The sequence below is a fragment of the Saccostrea cucullata genome, unplaced genomic scaffold (assembly GCF_032062105.1).
Source record: "Saccostrea cucullata isolate Sc308-1 unplaced genomic scaffold, CSIRO_AGI_Scuc_v1 ctg197, whole genome shotgun sequence".
Lineage (NCBI taxonomy): Eukaryota > Metazoa > Mollusca > Bivalvia > Ostreida > Ostreidae > Saccostrea > Saccostrea cuccullata.
In genome coordinates, this window is record NW_026938805.1 from 363,865 (window position 1) to 386,288 (window position 22,424).

The 22,424-nt window shown below is 32.7% G+C and overlaps 2 protein-coding genes and 1 pseudogene across 2 annotated transcripts; 2 read left to right on the forward strand and 1 right to left on the reverse strand.

Annotated features, from left to right (window-relative positions):
* Window positions 1-823: 823 nt before the first annotated feature.
* On the forward strand, window positions 824-3,560 carry LOC134251384 (PHD finger-like domain-containing protein 5A; annotated as a pseudogene).
* Window positions 3,561-5,031: 1,471 nt separating this feature from the next.
* LOC134251354 (dnaJ homolog subfamily C member 12-like) lies at window positions 5,032-9,745 on the reverse strand. Its single transcript, XM_062733744.1, has 5 exons — window positions 9,623-9,745; window positions 9,346-9,424; window positions 9,106-9,245; window positions 8,691-8,841; window positions 5,032-5,048 (listed from the first exon to the last, which is right to left on the reverse strand). The coding sequence occupies exons 1-5, from the start codon at window positions 9,698-9,700 to the stop codon at window positions 5,032-5,034; spliced, it is 465 nt and encodes a 154-aa protein (XP_062589728.1). The 5' UTR covers window positions 9,701-9,745.
* A 187-nt stretch (window positions 9,746-9,932) lies between these two features.
* LOC134251393 (NAD-dependent protein deacetylase sirtuin-1-like) lies at window positions 9,933-15,322 on the forward strand. Its single transcript, XM_062733790.1, has 10 exons — window positions 9,933-10,105; window positions 10,208-10,242; window positions 10,381-10,486; window positions 11,217-11,458; window positions 11,897-12,049; window positions 12,205-12,352; window positions 12,825-12,904; window positions 13,103-13,289; window positions 13,637-14,257; window positions 14,665-15,322. The coding sequence occupies exons 1-10, from the start codon at window positions 9,943-9,945 to the stop codon at window positions 15,198-15,200; spliced, it is 2,271 nt and encodes a 756-aa protein (XP_062589774.1). The 5' UTR covers window positions 9,933-9,942; the 3' UTR covers window positions 15,201-15,322.
* Window positions 15,323-22,424: the final 7,102 nt, after the last annotated feature.

Consider the following 22,424-nt stretch of genomic DNA (forward strand, 5'->3'; position numbering starts at 1 on the left):
ACTTTATTAGTATACTCGCTTAATCTAATAGTCTGCTTCAAATACTTTGCTCTACTACTAATTACGAATAGACCATAGTACAAAGTATTTGAAGCAGACAATTGCTGGAACTCTTCAGCATCAGAGGTTTAAACGAATGGCTTATTGCTATGAAAAATCAACAGCTTTGATTTAAAGCTTTTAAAGGTAAGAAACAAAAGTTTTATAGTGATAGAGACTTAAGAAGATAAAGTTGAAGCAAGCAGCTTATTTATTTCAGCCCGTATCAATTGAAACAAGCAGTTGAAGTCCGGGCATGAGTACTCCAAATGAGGTAATGTGACTGACATTGCTCTGTGTTTTAGTACGACACTGTCCAAATATACCTCGAATCTCACGATTAGACCACAATGTAAATAGTTTTGCCGTGAACCGTGCTATCATGAATAAATAAAGGAGTAAGGGCATTAAAATTATTTCACTGAGATTGAATTTAGGAGGTCATGATTTACAACTTTGTTTTGTGTACTAGCCTTGTAACTATGAAAAAAAAATTATCTTGTAAATTACCAGTAAATATAAAAGTCACGATCTCTGTCTCAAACACTTCTATATATCTTATGTTTTCTTCTCACTCGTGTTCATTTTTCCAGATCAATGTTAACAAACAACTTGCATATTGTAGTGAAAAATCTTATGAAGATAAAACGCATTTGAGACTTCGAATACAATATTAACTCGTACGCATTGTGATATCGTCTCCGTTATCTGTGCGTTTGACATTGTTTCGTTTGAGCGTTAAAAAGAAAAGTAAATCTTTGACATAGACAAAACGTTTTTGAACATGGCAAAGCATCACCCTGATCTTATTTTCTCATAAAAACAGCCTGGCGTAGGTATGTTATGTGGGGAAAGTATTTTTGTTGTATAAATAACTTTGTGTCTTTTACTTTAGCCATTGCTCATAAATTGTTTCATAATCTAGAGTACGTGTCACGTGCCTGATTTCAATTTGTTCTTTTTTGTGTCTTATATTGAGATCTCACTGATTAGACCACTTGTAATAGTTTTTTAAACTAAGCGTGTTATCATTAAAATATAATAAACAAATGCAAACATTAAATTATTATCTCATAGCACATAGCATTCACTGAACATGTGAATTAGAGAACAGAGTGGATAAGAGGTCATGATTTACAATTTCGTTTTGTGTACTAATGCAACGCGTAAAGTGAAAAAATAACTCATCTTAAAAAATATATATTTTTTTAAAAATCACAAAATTGCAAAAATGATTCGTCTACACCTTTGTTTTCAATTTAATAAATTACATTTCGTTTTTAATTACCTCATTTTTTCAAAAGTTTGTTTACAGGACAGGAAATTCAAACATCTTGTATACTGTAGTAAAAAATTAATAACATGTTCATTACACAAAATTTGTAATACCGAACGGAATTATATCGTAGTTTAATTTAAACAAAACATTGTTTGTTTATTCATCCGTTTTTATTAAATTTGCATAAAAAACTATTTGTATCAAACTGGTGGTTAAGGCACAGGTAGCCCATTTCCTCTAACTCTGAAATGGTTCTTCTCCATGTTGTTCGTGGTACCTGCTTAATGGGAGGAAAAAGTATTTTTTTGCAATAAACATATATTTTTTCGCAATAAAATCTCTTTCAATCATAAATCAAATTTCATTACATACACAGCTACGAAATAATCCATCACTTTGCACGAGCATATTTTGTGGTTTTTGTTTTGAAAACGGCAATTTTTCTCTCAGTGTCTGCGCAAGTCACCATTTGCTAATGGAGAGATTCAAATTTATACCTCTACTCCATAGGCCTTCTCCATCTTAATTAAGATATACATATACAAATGCAAACAATTTATCTGGATATTAATTTCTAATACATAGCACATAGTACCTTAGTTAGAATAATGTATAAACTGTGTCTCGGGACAGGCCCTCATGGGTTGTTGGCCACAAAATGCATAGGAAAGTAGGTAAAAATAGCTAATGTTCTATCTAATAGTACGTAGCTATTAATAGATTGGTAGAAGTAGTCTTTGGTAAAATGGACCTGTTAAATACATGTATTTGTGTCAAATTAAGTGACTTGTGCTGTTTATTCTGCAAATATACAAGGTTCAGACTAGTGCATACACAATTTTCTATGATCAAAAGGCAATATTAATTTCCTCTCATTGTCTAAATTGTTTTCTTCTTCTCTTTCATTGAAAATTATTTTCTTTAAATATTGTCAAATATTTATATATAATTGTGATGTTTTCTCTTCCAGCTATTGGTAGACTGTGTGAAAAATGTAAGTTTTCATTTGCATTGTAATTACTAAAAGTTTAAAAGAATAATACTTCAAACTTCATGATATGTAATTTATTATTGAAGATTCTTTACTGGGGAAACAAGTATAAATTGTTGTTAACAGTTTTCCACAAATGCACTTTGTTTTGCAGGTGACGGTAAATGTGTAATATGTGATTCCTACGTCAGACCGTGCACACTGGTACGGATCTGTGATGAGTGTAATTATGGCTCGTACCAAGGTCGCTGTGTGATCTGTGGAGGGCCGGGGGTGTCAGATGCTTACTACTGCAAGGAGTGTACCATTATGGAGAAAGATGTGAGTGCAGACAATTGTATTTGTTTTTTAAATACAGTTGAACTTCTGTATCTTGAACATTTAAATTGCAATAACCATGGATATGTCATGGTGAGGTTAAAGTCCTAATCACTTTTTCTTTACATACCATCAAACCTTGTTATCTAGAACTTGATTGTATGAAGAAAAATTTTTTTGAGTTATCTGAGGATTTGATTAAGAAAATGTGATTAGGACTTTCAATTCACTTTGACACATTCACGATATTGGAGATACCAAAATTCAGCTAAATTTAATATTGATATCTAGAATCATCAGATATATCATTTTCTTTCACGGTCCAATCAGGTTCAAGATTAGATTTATAAATCAATATACTAGAATGAATCAGTTTACTTTCTCTTTTAGAGGGATGGATGTCCAAAGATTGTGAATTTGGGAAGTGCAAAGACAGATCTGTTTTATGAAAGAAAGAAATATGGATTCAAGAAGAGATGAGAACTGTTGTTGTTGTGTGGGAAATTATCAAATGACAGAGACATCAGAAAATCATTCTTTGTGAATTGTGAGCAAATTTTATGTGTGAAAAACTTGGTGCAAGCATTGGTCTGCCAGTTGAAAGTGCAAATGGTTACTCATCAGCAGTTTTGTATTTCATTTAAATTTCAATCATAGACTTCATTATTTTATAATTCTTTACTTTCAGTAGGAGTTCAAGACATTACATACATTGTTTTTATTCCATTATTAGTTAATTTGTACAACAGGAAAAAATATCATGTTGATATTCTAAGAATTGCCAATTATAAATTAACAATGAGTTATATTCAAGCTAGGATTACTGATGTGCCGTTGGCATGTTATTCTAATTTTGCATTCCAAACACTGCCAGGCAAATTTCATAAAAGCATCTTTCAATAAAAGAAAATCATGAGAAGTTTTTTCTCTGCAGAGTTGTGTCCTCTTTAATAGGGAGGTGCATGTAAATTGAAAAGGTAGAAATACAGGTATCAGTTAGGTTGATAATTATCAACATTTCTCTAAAGATGGGGGAACCCCATGCAGAGTCACAATTGACAAGTTTCATGAAAGTCTTTTGTAATATTCAAAAGTGGAAACAAACACCTTAGTGGCAAAATCATGGACTTAGAATCACAATTTAGATTATAATCTTCATAGAGTCTCTAAGCTGATGTGACAAATTTTGCTGGCATTCATCTGGTGTAAATTTATTTCTTTAAATTCATGAAGCACAATTTGTAGTTTTAGCTCACCAGTTTGAGGCCCAAATGAGCTTTTCTGACCAAGCAGATCTTGATTATTTATGTCCATATTCAGGGCAGATCCAGGGATCATTCAAGAATTAAACAGAAGAGTGGGCCGGGTGGGGGGGGGGGGGGGGGGTTAGCAATCAACACTTTTATTTATAAGCTGCTTTCCGTCTTGTAAATGACTTTTCCTATTAACTATCCAAATAGGGATCTGTATTTCATTTCCAAGGGGGTTCAAGGTTTCTTTACCATCAGGTATATAAATTTATACCCTTGAATACCTCAAAGGATTCTTTTCTCCTCCATGGGGAGATATTAGAGAAAATGTATGTGAGGGGTATGTTCATGTAGTAGTATGTAGAAAATAGAGCTTATGAAAGTTTACTGGCATATTTAAAAAAAAAAAATATGTTCTTCAAGATAATCTATATCATGGCTCAAAAATTGAATGCCACATAGGTATGAATTTTCACAACTATTTTTAAAGTGACATAAACTTCAACAAAAAAGTTGCCTTTTATTTTTAATATTTACTGGACAATATTATATATACGTATATAACAACAGCATAAAACATCAATAAATATAAATTTAATTTTAAAGAATAAGACTTAAAATACACAATTTTAGAGATTCTTTGGAATGATAATTCACATGGAAAGTATGTCTGCAAAAAACAAATTATTGCTTGGATTATTTTTCATGGATAAATAATAATTAACAAAGCTGTAATACATAAGAGAAATTATTTATGACATGTTTATAGGCTTTCTAAATACCAGTAGTTTGACCAGCATTCATTTCCATTTATCAACTGCATACACTTGTATAAAAGAAAGAAAACCAAAAAGGGAGGGGGGGACAAAGCAAACACAACAATAAATAATACACATAACAATACATAGACAATATCAAATATCTCAATACAAGATGTATCTGAAAAATATGCACTTAAAATACACAATTTTAGAGATTCTTTAAAATGATAATTCACTTGGAAAGTATGTCTGCAAAAAACATATACATGTAATTTGATAAATAATAATTAACAAAGCTGTAATCACACAATAAGAGACAAATTATTTATGACATTTTATGTCTCTCCTTCAGATTTCATAATTTCTGAACTTTTCCATGTCTATGGAATCTCTCTACTGGACTTTCTGATCTAAAAAAAGAAAAACCATTGAAATGTTTTCGCTTGTAACTGAAACAGGCAGAAGTTAAACATTTAAGCACAATTTCATCAAAATTATGCACAAGTTGACTAGAAGATAGTGAATACATGTAACATTAGATTAGAGGTATCTGAGATGGTGACCATCTAGCTTCAATAATGTAGCCCTCTCCCTTTTTTTTTTTGAGAGAGAGAGAGAGAGAAAACGTCAGATTAAAAAATTGGAGAGGGCTAAATTATTGCAGCTAGTAACCATCCCAAAGGGCATTGCTTTTAACAAAGGACATTAGGAAGAAAGGGACTAGTAAAAGTCTGTTTTGAATTTGACCTTTACCTTTGACTTACATATACCTTTACTCATGAGTACTCTTTGGGAGAGGTATGAATCAGATGGGGTCATTGAGAAAAAATATGCTCATGATAAGCTTTCATAAAGAGATCTCCTCTCTCTTAATCTACATGTATGTGCACCCGTTGGGTGAAGCTGGATAGGGCTAATAGAAAAGAAAATATGTTCTGGACAAAGATTTCAGTCAATTTTTATACCTTTACCTTTTCAAAGTTTATTTTTGATCAATACACATCCTACATGTGAAGTTGGTAGCACTGATCCAGATAAATCCAAGGGGAAAAAAATCATGCCAGTGATTTAACAGAAAGAAAAAGATAGGTTAAACTTTGTTCAAGGTCTTTGCATATATTTCCCTTTATATAAACTGTGTTCAAAAAAGTTTAAGCCAGAAGGATCGTGGAGGAGAAAGTGTTATGTTTTAATAGTTTGCAAAAAAATTATTGAGTCCGAAGAGAGAGAAAAAAATGCTACTGACAAGGATTTAAATGGAGGTGTTTGATCTAAACTTCAACCAAGAAAGTAAGTTTACAGTCATTTCAGGCAGTTTGATCAAAGCAACTGTGTTGGTGAGGTGTTTGCCTGATACAACCAAGGAAAGAATGCTGCTGATATTGGTTTGGTTTATTCCCACTTAGCCAAAATTCTGAATTTGTTATTCCCATCTAGCCAAAATTGGGATTTTCACACCTGAACACCTGAACACCTGAAAGGTCACCTGTGTAAAGTCTGTTTTATTACCTGTACTTACATGTATTACCTGTGGTGTATAAGTTCAATATCAAAATACATATCATAAATACTTGATTTATAACATAATTATTAATTAAAGAATTAAATGTGTAATTATTTTAAAATACATACCGGTACATTCATATCAATATCATTTTAAAAAAGAAAACTTAAGATCATTTTTTATGTAAAGAGAATTTAGATAATTGATTTTTTGGGGAAAAAGTGAAAAAAAAAATTCATTCACCCATTTACAAAGAAAATTTTTTTTGACAATACACTACAATTATTTAATGTACACATGTATTTGGATCATTACTTAAAATCTTTCCGATAAAGAGATTACCGGTATACTGTTTTCAAACCATTTGTATAGTATTTATTCAATAAAATATGTTCAGACCAATTCTTAATGCACAAAAAAATGTTTGAATGATAAATTAGAGTATCTATTAGAGAATATCTTGCTTTAACATATTTTCAAACAAAACAGTTTAATATAAGCTTTATTTCTAAAAAGTTTATTTAAAAATAAAAACTTTTACATATTAATTTATCAAGTCATCTTATTCATGTTTTTCCATTAATGTGATATTTCTTTTAATAAATTATTTAATAATTAGAATTACGCTTTAAACACGATTACAGTACATAGATTCAAGATTTAATTCAAAGACATTTATAATACCTTACCTTTCATTCACATGTATTTTTAAAATATCTGCGATACAAAGTATATTAAAATTGGCACCTAAAATTTTTAATAAATTTTAAAAAATTAAATTAAAAAAAAAATGCACAATATAGATCTGACATTAAAAAAAAAGAATACAAATCGTTTACCATTTACAAATCAAAAAAAAAAACTTAAGAAAGATTTTTTTATTTTTTCATTAATAATTAATTTTAATAAAATAATTTAGAAAAATAGCATTAATTTATTCAAAATTTAAAATAAATATGTCCATAGGACATGAATGTTCACACATATATTAGGAAAGTAACATGAAAATTTAAATGTGTATAAAATTTGATCAGTTTGGTTCAGGTATTTCATAATTTCTAGGGAATAAAAATGTAGGTCAGATCTCTCATCCGAAGCAAGTCTGGACTTTCTGATGCATCATCCAAGCAAGTTTGGTTCAGGCAATGTTATTTACTTGGAATGAAAATATAGGTCAGATCCAGCATCCAAAGCAAGTCTGGTAGTGTCCATCCCTAGATGCATCATCCATGCAAGTTTGCACAAGTTGACTTATAGTTACCAGGGAATGAAAATGTAGGTCAGATCCAGCATCCGAAGCAAGTCTTGTAGTGTCCATCTCTAGATGCATCATCCATGCAAGTTTGGTCCAAGTAGGGCTTATAGTTTTTTAGAGAGAGAGAAAACTCCAAAAAATTGAGACCTGGTAAATTATTGGAAAATGTAGGTAACCATCCAAAGCATTGCTTTTAACAAAAGACATTAGATGCATCATCCATGAAAGGGGGTAGGCAAATAGTGTTTTGAAATTGACCTTTACCTTTGACTTACATAACCTTTACTCATGAAACTCTTAGGGAGAGGCATCCGAAGCAAGTCTGGGGTCATCCTTGAGAGAAAATCATCCATGCAAGTTTCATAAAGAGGGCTTATAGTTCCTTAGGAACTGGACTTGCTCCAAAACCTTGAACCTGGTCACTCATCTGGAAAATGTATGTGCACCCATTGGGTGAAGTCTGGTAGTGTTCATCCCTAGATGAAAATATGCAAGTTTGGACAAAGATGTGAAGTTTGATAACACCGTCATGAGATGGTATGTTTAAAAGATCAATACATAATTTATACTCGGAAAGTGAGGTACATGATCAAAGGAAAGGTCAAGGTCAAAAAATGTTCATGCAGTTGATAGCTCTCAGAAATATCTATCAGCATACCAGATAGTTTGAAAACTTTGTTCAAGGTCTTTGCATATCCTTACTCCCTGTTACTCTAAACTAGCAAAGTTTAAGCCAGATAGGGTCGGAAGAGAAAATACTCTCTGGACAATGATTTTAACAGTTTGCAAACCATATTCATGGCGGGGCATAAGAGAGAGAAATTTTAAAATGCTACAGACAAGGTCACCTTTAATTAAGGTGTTTGATCTCTAACTCCCTCAACCAAGACCGTTTACCAAAGCATCTGTGTCACCTGTAACATGTTTCCTGATACAACCAAGGAAAGAATGCTGCTGATATTGGTTCCAGAAATCTGTATTGAACATAATCTGTGACTTAACAACCTTTTTTTCAAGGTCAATGCACATCCTTTACTCAGGGGTGAGGTATGGGCCAGTCAGGGACAAAGAGAGAGAAAATATGATCTGAACAGAGATTTTATACGACCTTGAACTAAAAAATGGTTAAATGTCACTGTACAGACTTATTTTTTGGACGCTCAGTAAGTGAAGTATCAGCCAGACTGAGGGAAGTTTGACAATTATACTGGTAATTCAAAAATTTTAAAGCCATTCATTGTAAAAGCACTTTAAAGTTGAAATAAAGAATGGGAAGTTGGTACTAATACTTACTGCTATATACTGCAGCATGTGAGATGGGCTCATTTACTTTGAATGGTGATGAGTCAAAATCATCATCAGAAGATGGTTGTACACTAGTTGTTGTCATGTGTTCCTGTGATTGTATTGTAGGCTGAGGTTTGACTGATGCCCAGTGTAATGTCTACAATCCAGCATTATAAGAAGAATAAAAACCTGTGTACTTTCCCTTTTAACTGTATCAAAAGTCTTATTATTATATACATGTGCATTTCACTTCACATAAAAATGGGTTTTTTTTTAATTTTATATATTACATGTACTATAGAAAAGAAAAAAAAAGATTAAAAAATTAAATTCCTATAAAATTTGTCAAGTATTGAATCAGTCAATCTTGACAAATCAATTCATTATACATGCCCAAGTGAACTTTCTCTGTAAAACTTACTGTCTTTGTTGCATCACGCAGTGCCTGCCACTTTTCAAATGGCACAGTGATTCCAGAGTTATTCCAAGTGTCATAAGCTTGTCTTTTCTCAGGATCGGTCAAAATATCTTTTGCTTGAGCAAGGCGTGCAAACTTTTGGGCTTGAACAAAAATTTACCGTTTTAGTTTTGATGATACATTAGAATTATTCAATTGTACTGCAAAACAACCATAGCTTTATTAATTAGTATAGATTCTAACCTGCTTGTGGGTCATCTGGATTCTTGTCTGGGTGGAGATCTAAAACTCTTGCTTTGTATTCTGTCAGGATTTGTTCAGTCTATTAAAACAATACATTTTTAAGACCTTTAATAACTGATTCTGTCTGGGTTCTTTTACTGTAAACTTATTTTATCATGTTTTAAAATAATAATTTATGTCCAATATTCATTGATTGTTAAATTTCCTGATCGTACTTTTATGAGTGAACATCTCATTTTTCTAGACACTTTATACTTTAAACTACATTGATACTCACTGTAGAATGTTCACTACATCCAAGAATATTATAAAAGTCGTCTTCTTTATTCCTCTCAAAATCAAAAATATTCTCCATTCCTACTTTCACTTTAACTTGGGAGTAGTCATTGACTGTTTTAATCAAGATGTTTTATTATGGCTCATGCGCGAAAAAACTTTATTATTGATAAAATTGAAATATATTTATTATATCTAAGTAGAAATGAGTCACAAAAGAAAGGAAAATAGTAGTATTTTTTTCGGGTTGTTGTCTTGTGGATCATAATTCTGAAAATAATAGATGCTCCCCATGCGCAGCGCATCTTTGAGAACTTTGCAATGGCGGAAGATGTGAAAGATGAAGTGGTTGAAATTCCTACAAAAAGGTTAAAACTTGACACGGAAGAAATAGATTGTGATCCTGAACAAGCTTGTTCTTCTAACAATAATTGTGCTATAGATAAACCAACAGGGAATGAGGATATGCCATCAACTTCAAGTGGTAAAGTTTCTCAAAAGTTATTCTCTCCCTTTTTCACGTTTCTTTTGAGAAAATGAAAGTAGAAATGTAAACAAACATAGTATTGTTTTTATTTTATTTCAGAGAGTGGATCTCATAAAGTAATCGAGCCAGTGGAGGTAATGATTTAAAAATATATTCTATAAAGTAATGTGTCAATTACCGTCGTAGAAAAGCCAGTATTGGTCACTTCGACGTATATATACAGAATATTATTGTTATTGTAAATTTAAATACTGATCTTTTATGAATTCAAGTTACTAGACTGCCTTGAAGAGGGTGATAAAACTAATGATGAGGACTCTGACAGTGATATAAGTGATATATCAGGCTTGAGTGAGAGAGCATGGAAATCATCACCAGGTAAATAAATAAAAATTGACATTATACAATAAGGACTGAAACAAATCCCAAAAATATTTACATTGTTCAATACAATTGCTCATTTCACTGTTTGATTCATTGCATAGATTTTCTTGATAATTGTTCAGTTCTTATTTTTTAATTTGGGTTTGTTCACTACAACCAGACTTAGCCTTATCATATGATTTTCATATACATAGAAATGGTGGTATTGTAAAACAACAGCATCCTGAAAATAAATTGAAACCCAACACAGTTTTCGAAGCAGCTCAATCAGTATCACTAGAAATACAATGATACCAAGTCCATGTATTGATATCTCATGTCATGGATAAAATACTTGTAGATATATCTGTAATATATACTTAAAGCATACAGTTGTAATAATTTATAATTGGATTATTTGGTAGAATTTAATATTTTATTGAAATTTTCTGCTAAAATGACAATACTTACAATTGATAAAAAAATAAGATATTAAAAGAAATATCTCCATCTCTTCAGCAAGGTGTTGGATATTCTTGTTGTCAAGAAAGGGTTTTTTAAATATTTAATAGTTTGATTTTTTTCAGTGTCGTTGACCAAATGACACAATATCAAACTCTATAATATGTAAAAGTTACATATTTTTGATTGTGTTGATTTTAACAAACATTGAATGGTTTTAATTTTACATATATACTGGTAGTTTGTTGTATTCCCCATTGCACCTCAAGTTCTTGCATTTCAGGTACCATGGCCTGGATACAACGCCAGATGATGGATGGTCAGAATCCGAGAGTTATTTTACGGGATCTTATTTCCAAAGATGTTGAAATTGATCACATGGATGACTTTTCTCTGTGGGAGATAATAATACACCTGATGTCTGAGCCACCCAAGAGGAATCGCCTGGAGGAGTATCAAACCCTGGATCATGCTTTAAACCTCATTAAATCTTGTCAGAAGATTGTAGTGCTTACAGGAGCAGGGGTACAAACATATTCTTTAGTAAAATCTATAAAATTATTGTTTGCTATTTCATTTTCTATTCATAAGTCCTTCTTTATAAAACAAGCATTTTTTTTTTAATATTACCTAAAGTAGATAAGGGACTTGATTGCAGCATTTACTCTACATGTGTATGAATTAACATATTCAAAATTTAGCTTGATTAATGGATTATCAAGCGTTGGTGTAATCAAGAAATAGTGCACCCCACTTATTGTATTTATAAATGATTTATTAATGCTCTTTTTAATTAATGCATTAATTGTTACAAAAATAGGGTGGAGTCATTAAAAATGCTTTTTAGTACACTGGGCCATAAGAGTACTTATGTAAAAATTAAAAAGAAATTATATTCTTTTTTAGTGAACATTTAAAATTATTATAATTAATAGTGGTCATTTTTGAATGATTATGTTTCAGGTATCTGTATCCTGTGGTATCCCAGACTTCAGGTCCCGCGATGGTATCTACGCTAGATTAGCTGTGGATTTTCCAAACCTACCAGACCCTCAAGCAATGTTTGATATAAACTTCTTCAGAAATGACCAGAGACCATTTTTCAAATTTGCAAAGGTTTGCTTTTACCAACTCTTTCAGCTAATGTTTGCTTTTAAAGATAAGCATGTGATTTTAAGGATAAGTAGGTGGTTTAAAAAATTGTAGAAGTTTTATCCATATTTGCCTTAATTCCATTGCATAACACTGGAAATATGTAATTTTCATTGTAGGAAATATACCCTGGTCAGTTTGAACCATCAAAGTCACACAAATTTATTCGACTATTAGAGAGACATGGACAGTTACTCCGAAATTACACACAGAACATCGATACATTAGAACAGGTTGCTGGAATCCAGAATGTGATACAATGTCATGGTGAGATTTAAAGGAAAGAATTGATTTAAGTTCACTTTGCTTGACAAGTCCTGTAAGGAATATAAGTTTTACCTTCAAACATAAAATTTTCCAATTAAGGAATATTATAGACATCTAAAGCTCTATGATTACAGAATTTGAGAATATGTTTTACTTGTTGCATTTACACCAAAAAATCAGTTGTAAGAAAAGTTAACAAAGATAAGGCGGAAAAAAAATTTCTCAACTACTGTAGATGTACTTTTCTCCATGGGGCAAAAATTTTGTGGAATCTCTATTTCTGTTTAATCCGCAGAAAGAAATTTCCGCAGATTTCTCAGACTTGCAATATATGCTTAACACGTATTTTAGGTTCAATGGGACAAATTTCTGTGGAAAATTTGTGACCTCATACATAGCCTAATTTAATCCCACATGGAAAAAAGTACTTCTACAGTATTTAGTTAAAAAATGTGTTCATTTGTTTTATAAGGCTCTTTTGCAAAAGCGACTTGTATGGCTTGTAAGCACAAAGTTGATGCAGATGATGTCAGAGAGGATATTTTTAAACAGGTAAAGAGCTGTTTTGCGTGATAGGTAATTGGAATTTATTAGTGAGACAAGATTTTCACAAATACCGGTTTTCACTACATATCTTGGGCTACTTGCCCTACATAGACCCTGATAATGCCTTGTTACTATACACCTTAAAGTTGTATATTTTAAAACATATTTTGTTTTCTTAAAGGAAATATTTTGTTTTATGTGTAGGTCATACCAAAATGCCCAGTCTGCCCTGAAGGAACAGAGCTTGCCATAATGAAGCCAGACATTGTATTTTTCGGGGAGAGTTTACCAGAAGAGTTCCACCAGCAGATGGCAGAAGACAAGGAAAATTGTGACCTCCTCATAGTGATTGGTTCTTCTCTCAAAGTCCGACCTGTTGCCCTCATTCCTAGTAATATTTTTTTCTTTGAACAAAAGTCTGATTTTATCTGATATACATGTAATTTTGATGAAGTATATTTTGTTTTTGCAATTTCATTGGCAAAATAAAACCATTAAGTAGAAGTGTACTTATATAAATTTAAATACATGTACCAAATGAATAATATGTGATTTGTAGTTAGTATTTAGTGATTTATTTATAACTTTCATGGTAAAAGGTAGTCTGTGTACAGGTTTACAAGTTGAAGAAAATCTTTTAACTTTATACAGCACTTTATTATAGTGTGTCTTCTTTACAGACATTACTTTTGCAATTTTAGCACTGTGTGTTAAATTTATTGTCATTTGTTTTTTCAGATTCTCTACCTCAAAAAGTGCCTCAAATTCTAATCAACAGAGAACCATTAAAGCATTTGAACTTTGACATTGAGCTGTTAGGTGATTGCGATGTCATTATCAGTGAGCTTTGCAAGAGACTGGAGGAAGGATTCCAGGTGTTAGCAGATTCTTCTCCAGTCATGACTGAGATCACCAGAGATCAGTTACGCACACCTACACCTTCTCCTGTCCCCTCACCACAGAACACTGACAGGGAATCTACAGCAGAAGACAAAACAGACAAGGATAGAGAAGATTCTAATGAAGCACAGAATAAAACAGAGGAAAATGATGTTCAAGGTCAAATTGATACAGGTCAAGGTCAGATCTGTAAGGCTGCAGAAGGTAAAGAGGGTGAGCAAGAAAATGAAGCTACAACTAGCAGTGAAAAGCCTGAAAGTTCAACATGTGAGGATTGTCCAACTGTGGCATCTGCAGAGACTGCTTCAGAAGGCATTGACCCGGATCTAAACAATGGAGAATCTTCCTTACAAGAATCTGCAGATAAAGGAGAAGAGGTTGTGACTTGTGATTCTACAACAGATGATTTGAGGGCTATGTGGCAACCAAAGAAAGTTAGTCTTGCCAAGTACTTAGAAGGTAATTGTTAAAAAAGTATTTTCAGTTTTACATATGAGTATGGAGGTACTGGTTTATGTATATATAAAAAAAAAATCTTTAAAAATCAACATCCCAAGCATAGCAGAAAATTAGTGATTTATTTGAAAGGTGAAGAGATCATGAACGCATTTCTAGTCAAATTCCCTGAAGTGGGCACAACTTCTTTGATGTATGTAAACTTCATATGAACTATTAATATACTGTATTTAAAATTTTGGAACCTTAAAAATTCAAGGACAACAATAGTTAGATGTAACTTCATTTATTTACAAATCAATTTCTAAGGTAGTAAACTGCACCTCAGATGTGCATTTTAGCATTTTTTTTGGTTACATTATGTATTTATTGCATTGCAAATCGGTACAAATTTGAAATCTTTTTTGCAGATGGTCAGTATTTGTACCTACCTCCCAACAGGTACGCATTCCCAGGTGCTGAGATCTACTCTGAGGAGGAGAGTGAGGACGAGGACCACTTCAGGAACAGCATCAGTATATCTGATAGTTCTAGCTGCTCATCCATCACCAGTCAAGATAGCCTCGAACAAATCGGGGAGGAGGATGAGAGCAGAGAACAGAGTCAGGATTTAGAGATCAGTATAGCAGAAGACATTGACGAAACCACACAGGAGGATGGAGTTTCTAGTTCTGACAGGAGCAATCGCAGAAAAAATATCTCTGAGAATGCACAGAATGTGCTTGAAAACAAGAGTTCTTGTGATTTGGATATAGGACAAGGGGAAAGAACTCAATCTCATGTTCAAGTGACAGATGATGCAGTGGTGGATAGCCAGTCATGTGTTGATAAATCTGACAGTTATGTAAAAGAGAAAGATTCTTTGCAACCTGAGAATATATTACAAAGTTCACCATCTAAGGATAGTGGTGTTTTATTACCAGATTCCTCTAACGGCAGCATGTAAATTGTCCATGACAGCCAGCATGGCTTGTATAAATTCTTTTATTGACTGCAGATCAAAGTTGAAACCTTTTGTAGCATTATTTGTTTTCTTACTGAATAAAACGTAGAAATAGGTCATTAAAATTGAACTTGGTTATAAATTTAACAATTTTTGTTTAATTCAGGTTTTGTATAGTTAAGGTATGTAAAGCATGACATGGAAAGCTTTTGTACATGTAGCAATATGGGAAGTGAAATTCTGTTGGCTATTGCCCTGCTTTTACAATTTTTTTTTAACTTTGACTCTTCTTTTAGAATACATATTGCATGCATTGTTATCACTCAATGCTCAAAAGATCTGTTACGGTGACAGTCAAACAGATAATGGGTAATAGAAGAGTATTCTAAATTTATCTGGTTAGTAGGTGACACAGAAATGAGAAGTTTCGATCTAATTTAGTATTAAAATCTTTGAATTGGATTTGTTGATAGGGGAGGAAATTCTCATTTTTTTTCCTACCGTCATGATAAGGGAGTAGATTAACCCATTTGAATGGACAAATCATCAGGATATTTGTAAAATAATTGAACGTAAGTTGAGAATAGAGAGGTTGAGATTTCAAACGTGTACGGGTACGTCTAGTAGGGGAATAACCTAAATTCCGTGTGATTACGTCATCAATTTTAGTGACGTCAAGATTACTACAAGTTCTTAGAACTTGTAGAATGGCATCTACACGGAAGTGAAAACGTGTAGCTTTAATAATAAAAATCGGTCAATTTATGTGTGAAAATGTAGTTGTTGTACAGTTTTAAAGATATTTAGTTTTAAAGGTAATCCTCGTGACTCAAATTTAACACACTTAAAACCAAGTTTCAATATTTCCCAAGGAATATAGTGAAAAATTGCTTTTGAGATTTAAAAAAAAAATCCTTATAGGACAGATTTCCCTCTAACTGACTTTTGTATGAGTTTTACTGTTGAGTCTGAATAATACTAATGGGAACTGGAGCAAACATGCAGCTGAATTCCAAGTCTCTAATACCAGTAATCCATGGTGACCAGTAGTAGATATTTTATTTTTCAGAGTCTTGATGTATTTTAAAACACTCAAGCTCATATTATTTACTTTGATCAAATTTATGGCGTTGGATTTGCTTTAATGTACATGTATATTTGTTCTTCGAAAACATCTGTTGATTATGCATTGTATCATTTGTTAAGTTTTTATGGTTATTGAAATTAAAATAATTGTTTGTTTTCTCATAATGGTAATTTTTGCCCTTTCCGCTGCCCATACAAATTCAAATATGATACCGTTGTACATGTGTTATATGATCATTAAAGCAATCTTATTTACATCGTCGCTTCTCTGGTTTCCGACGATGTCTTATTTTAAAAAGATGGACAATGTATCACATGCAAAGGGGAACATCTGGAGATAAATTCTCAGGTTACTACTATAGGCCTAACTGTTTGCAGAGCAAATGTGAGAAATAAGAAATAATTATACACTCTGTAAACCATTCCTTAACCAGGGAGCAAAATGTGAATCAAATAACTGCTTTGAAACTACATGTACTGTGTATTCAGCAACATATTCATGGTATTGGCAACATTATGACTCTGCAGGTCCAGGGAATAAAAAGCAACCCTCTAGGTCATCAGACTCACTCCCAATCTTTTCCAATTCTGATACATATGTACTAATAATCCCCGTTTCTCATCCAAAGGATTGCAATTGGATTGTTACTGTTTAGAACAGAGAGTAATTTTTATGTCAGCTGAAGTAACCTTTATCTATGTTTTTTAGTGTGTCATTCATTGGTCATAAATATTTTCAGGGTTTTCTCTGGAACTACTGAACCAATTTCAACCTATTGTTTGTTTGTAGCATCAAAGGATAAAGGAGAACAAAACTTTTTTTTACAAGGACCCTGTCCCCCTGCGGTACGGACCTAAAATCATCAAAATTATTGCAATTTCTATAACTCTTTTTCCTTACCCTGCTGAAAAAGTATTACACAGAATTTCATATTTTTAGTAACCATAGCTACATTTTTCATCAAAATCAAAAACCGGTAAATGACTTGTTTCTTAGTGTAAACTTCTTGTGTGCAAAGTTACATTGAATCGGCGTTTTGAAAAGACTGGTATTTGAAAGAAAATTTTATTTTTAGTAACCATGACAACACTATTTATCCTAATCAAAATCCAGTACTAGTATATAAACAGAATTATGTTTCTTCATATATTCTACTAGTCAATGTATAGTTAAACTGTAGGAGGATTAGCATTTTAAATTTTTTTTGTCAGATACGGACAGGTCAAAACTACATAAAACTGAATGTACATGTCCCTGTGTCCACCTTAGATTACGGCGGCATAATAAATATGACAATTGATATTCAATGTAATTTTTAAGACAAGGCATATGATTTGGTCACTACTTGAGAAAGAAAAACTTACGAAAATGAAGAAGAAAATAGTGGGTTCAATCATTCCTCATTTTTTAATTAAATCTTACAATATATGTGGTGATCTTTGACTCATTAATGGATACGTTTAGCACATCTGAAAGGTTGCATATTGTTTAGAACATTGTATAGCTATAACCATCTTTTGTACAATTTTGCTCGTCAAAATTATAAGACCTTGAAAAAATATCTATATACCCTCTCCCCCCACTGTGCAACAACCTCACCCCCCCCCCCCCCCCCCCTTCCTCATATTCCCCGTCGAGACCTCTACAGAGAGAAACTAACTCTGGCGAAAGTTTGCCCCTTGCTTTGTTTTTGCTTATCCTTTTGAGCTGAAATTTTCCTGACTGGAATTATGAAAAACTCTCCGTTACAAATAAACATTTCATAATAATTTATTTCACGACACAAGTACACAATATCATATAAATGTTTGAACACATAGAGCGTCATCTGGGGTGATGTTTCAAAGTACACCGTTTATAACATATGTAAAACTCCATATAAAACTATCACAACGACAACCCCTAACACGAGGAACTGGATCACTTTTAGTATCGCCGTTGTGGGAGGATGTCCATTACGCACGTGATTCTCCTTGTTGGGGCGTTTGATCCCCCTCTTCTGTTCTTTAAGCTGGTTCAGGGCCTCCTTTATCCGGGTATAGTCTTGGAATGTGATGCTGCTGCGGCGACGAGTGCTCGAGTAGGCGGCCATGTCCCTCGGTGACGTCTGATGGACTTCTCAAGATTCATTCATGTCCCATCAAATTCCTGTTGAAAAACAAAATTTAATGTTTGTTTTTTTTTTTTTTTAAATCTAACCACAAGTGATCCTATATTACGGTGAGGCTTAAGAAAAACTTTTACCTAGAGGATTATAGAAGTTAAGGCTGGTTAAAATGAACTATTTTTAAAAATCAAAATTCATGAAAATAACAAATAATTCCGTGTTCATAAAAAATAAGTTGAATAAGGATAGCCACATAGAGTTTCACATTCAATTTTTCATAAGTGTCGTACATAGAGATAAAATATATATTTATTATCGCTGACTGCTGACATTTTTCATACAATTTTTAAGCATTTCACAAGAATTGTCCACGGAATTTTTCTGGAGGATGCTTACTCCTCCATGGCACCTGATCCCACCTCTGCTCCTAATATATAGTTGAAATGGACATTTGGACGTGGTTAATTAATGTGAATTACACATGTATAATAAAGGTGATAACAAAACAGACTGAATTTGAATGACTCAAAGACTCGAAGCCCTACTGTTCTGTACGTATGACAGTGAACTTGAAAAACTTAACATCTACACAATTACCGGGTACACGCAGAATGTGTATCTTTGTGTTAAATACCTTTTCTCTGAAAATTTAAAAGAATGGAGGCGTACAAGGCGAGGACAACCTCCCGCTTTGAGAAAAGACATTTCTCAATTCTAAAAGTTCATGAAACTATATTTTTTAAAATAATGTGGTTTATATAATCTTTTACACATTAAATTCTGCATTTCATTGCTTTATTATTTTCTTAATAATCTATTTTCACTCATGTTTTTAAGATATGTGAAAACAGAAAAGAAAAAGCTTCACGAATGATTCGAACTCTCTACATAGCACAGTGTTTGGCGCAACACCGACCATGTTAACCACTACAAAACGAAGTACGTATATACATATATATACATTATCGATGTCTGCCACTGTGATTTAAATGAACGGGTTTGTTGAAGCGTACATTTTTTCAGAAATGTTCGATTTTCATAAAGAAAGGGTTCAGATTCCATTTTTGGACAAATTAAATATATTTCACAGTTACGTTTCCATCATTTAAGCGTTAACAAAGAATGAAGACATCACCCATTCATGTTCAAAATTCATCTTTTTTATGGCTCTAGTTAGCTGCAGATCTGTAGCTCTCCGAAAAAAAAAATTGATAGACCGGAGAGCTACAGTGCCACCCATTGAAAAAACTGTATATTTATTGCGCACAAAAAAATGCGCTCGGTTGTTGATGAATTCTTCCAAATTCTTACCTAAATTGCATAAAATGGAAGATTTAAAAAAAACCCTTTCTCCTCTATCAAGTACTTTCGTAGTTGACATCTGAACGAAGCATATTGGACCGAATTATCTTTGAAACCAAAATGGCAGTATAAATAAGCGAAATGTTCGATGATTACAATATCAGGGCCAGGAGGACTATTAAAAACAATTATGAGGAATGTTTTGTTGTGGAAAGAGTCAAAGAATATGTTAGGAACACACGGTTAGTAATATTTTTAGATTACAGTTTAAAAACATGGAGAAATAAACCGAGGACCGAGCGCATTTTTTTGTGCGCAATAAATATACAGTTTTTTCAATGGGTGGCACTGTAGCTCTCCGGTCTATCAATATTTTTTTTTTCGGAGAGCTACAGATCTGCAGCTAGGCTCTAGTAAACCCATTTTCCACTAAAAATGCTTAACTATCAACTTTGAAATAAAGATTTCCAAATAATAAGTCGTTTAGTAAAATAAAATAATAAAATATTTGTGAAGATGACATTACCAAGAACATGATTTTGGAAAAATATAATTTTTCCGTGAATTTTGAAAATTGAGAACATATTATCTCAGAGCGGGGGATTGTCCAAGCCTTGTACACCCTCTTTCTTTGTAAGGGAAGTATCATTTTGAAACACTGTTTACAAACAAACAACAAAGCGAGCGACGGACACCTTAGAAAACCAGAAGAGTTGCAGACAACAGATTGTACCCCAAAGTGTAACGCACGTACTTGGGCGACCAACCCTCCCTTTCTTTTTTCAAGCGCACTATACACAATGAACCACTGAAAGAGACGTCTTATTTGATTTTTCGAAGTTCTTTATAATTAAAGCGATAAATATATATGTACGAGTAAGCATATATTGTGAGATTGTACGAGTAAGCATATATTGTGAGATAGATGAGAAGAATAAATGATTAAAAGCACCGACTTTAATTACAGCGCATCAATACATAAGATCTTAATGAGATTAGTCTCTAGATACAGTGCACATATCATTACGTCAATCCAACGACCCTGGCTGAATACCTTCCGATTTTTTAGGTTCGTTTTAGGTTCAAAGCAGAACGCTTTGTAACATTTGCATTTTCAAATACAGTTAAAAAAAGATGTGAAACGCTTATGCATCCGTATGACAACTTTTGCAGAAGATTGAAGTTTATCAAATGTAGGTCAGATTTCAAGGTCAAGGGATGATTAATGTTATCCAAAGAAATGACATACCTTTGAAATATGAAAGTCGTAACTTAAAAAAGTTACGTCCAATATTAAATTTAACATGGGTCAATCTCAAAGTTCAAGGTCACAGGGTCAAATTAAAGATAGGGAGGCCTTGTCCTAAGAAATACATGATTATGTGAAATATTAAAGCCGTAGCTTCAACTGTTCTGAAGTTTTAGACAAGATTTTTTAAAAAGTAAGTCAAACTCCAAGGTCAAAATTGTTGGAATCCAAAGGAAGGCCTTGCCACAAGAAATATATATTACCTGTATAAAATTAAGTTCCCACTAGTACTAACAGTGTAAACTATTTAAAAGTTATGTTCAATGTTTTTTTTACAGACGGTCAAACTCCAAGATGAAGGTAAAAATAGAATTAATATTCATGTTCTTGGAAAGGTGGGAGGTCAACATTACCGCTATATCGCCAAAAATTTCAACTCATTACCGCTACATTTTTTTCAAATCTTCGACCGATCATTACCGCTACATTTTTTCAGTCGAAAACAACTCATTACCGCTACACATTGATTCAACCAGGTATGCAGGTACGAAATATAAGTTTCAATCACAAAGTCAAAGAATTCAGCACATTGTTTAACAGTGTCAGTAACTGTTCTCATTCTAAAAAAAGAGTACTCTTTTTATATACAGTAAATTTGACATTTTTTAAAACGTGCTAATTTCGGCGAATTTATATTTTTACTTTAATGAGGGTATTCAGGCATACATAGAAAAACACATAATACACAAAATACACCCCTGTAACCAAGCGCCTATGGTGTGAATGGGGGATTTTGTACTTCAGGATACGGGTCTTATGCACGTATATGTTGTACATATATCAATCTGAACACGAACAAGTGGCTGGCTAACGAAATAGGCAATGTAGCGGTAATGTATGCTTTTATATGTAGCTCGGTAATGTAACGTTTTTTGTAGCAGTAATGACTATGTAGCGGTAATAAAAACTTTGAAAATGTAGCGGTAATGATACGCACCCGGAAAGGTCTTATTACCTTGAATACACATGTGAAGTATGAAAGCCGTTGCGTAAATTGTTCTAAAGTTTTGACCAATGTTAAAATTGGGTAAATTCTTAGAAAATACCCTGATACCCCCCACCCCCAATTTTGTGCTTTCATATTTCACAGGTTTGTTTTTTTATGACAAGATCTTCATTTACGAGATACCAAAAATTTTGACCTTGACCTTTGAATTTGACTTGTATTTGAGAAAGTTAATCCTTCGCTACAAGCTGCCATGCGGTGGCACCATTGTTTCTTTTTTTTTTTTTGTTTTTTTTTTCAAAAAATCTTTATGACAAACCAGTAGGTATAAGGAATCTAATTAAAAAAAAAAAGCACCAATGAATTAAGATTCAATGCATTACTTGGAAATACTTACACCAAATTGCATAAATGTCCTTTAAGTTAAAAATAGCACTCCAATGTTCAATATATAACTGAAAATGCATTTACTCACA

What these genes read in the sequence shown, in the direction of transcription:
- LOC134251393 (XM_062733790.1), top strand. Translation starts at nt 9,943, where the DNA reads ATGGCGGAAGATGTGAAAGATGAAGTGGTTGAAATTCCTACAAAAAGG. An exon ending in TATGCCATCAACTTCAAGTG is followed by an intron (nt 10,106 to 10,207) that starts GTAAAGTTTCTC and finishes ATTTTATTTCAG; the next exon opens with AGAGTGGATCTCATAAAGTA. An exon ending in ACCTGTTGCCCTCATTCCTA is followed by an intron (nt 13,290 to 13,636) that starts GTAATATTTTTT and finishes TTGTTTTTTCAG; the next exon opens with ATTCTCTACCTCAAAAAGTG.
- LOC134251354 (XM_062733744.1), bottom strand. Translation starts at nt 9,700, where the DNA reads ATGGAGAATATTTTTGATTTTGAGAGGAATAAAGAAGACGACTTTTAT. An exon ending in TCCAGATGACCCACAAGCAG is followed by an intron (nt 9,246 to 9,345) that starts GTTAGAATCTAT and finishes TTTTTGTTCAAG; the next exon opens with CCCAAAAGTTTGCACGCCTT. An exon ending in TGCGTGATGCAACAAAGACA is followed by an intron (nt 8,842 to 9,105) that starts GTAAGTTTTACA and finishes GCTGGATTGTAG; the next exon opens with ACATTACACTGGGCATCAGT.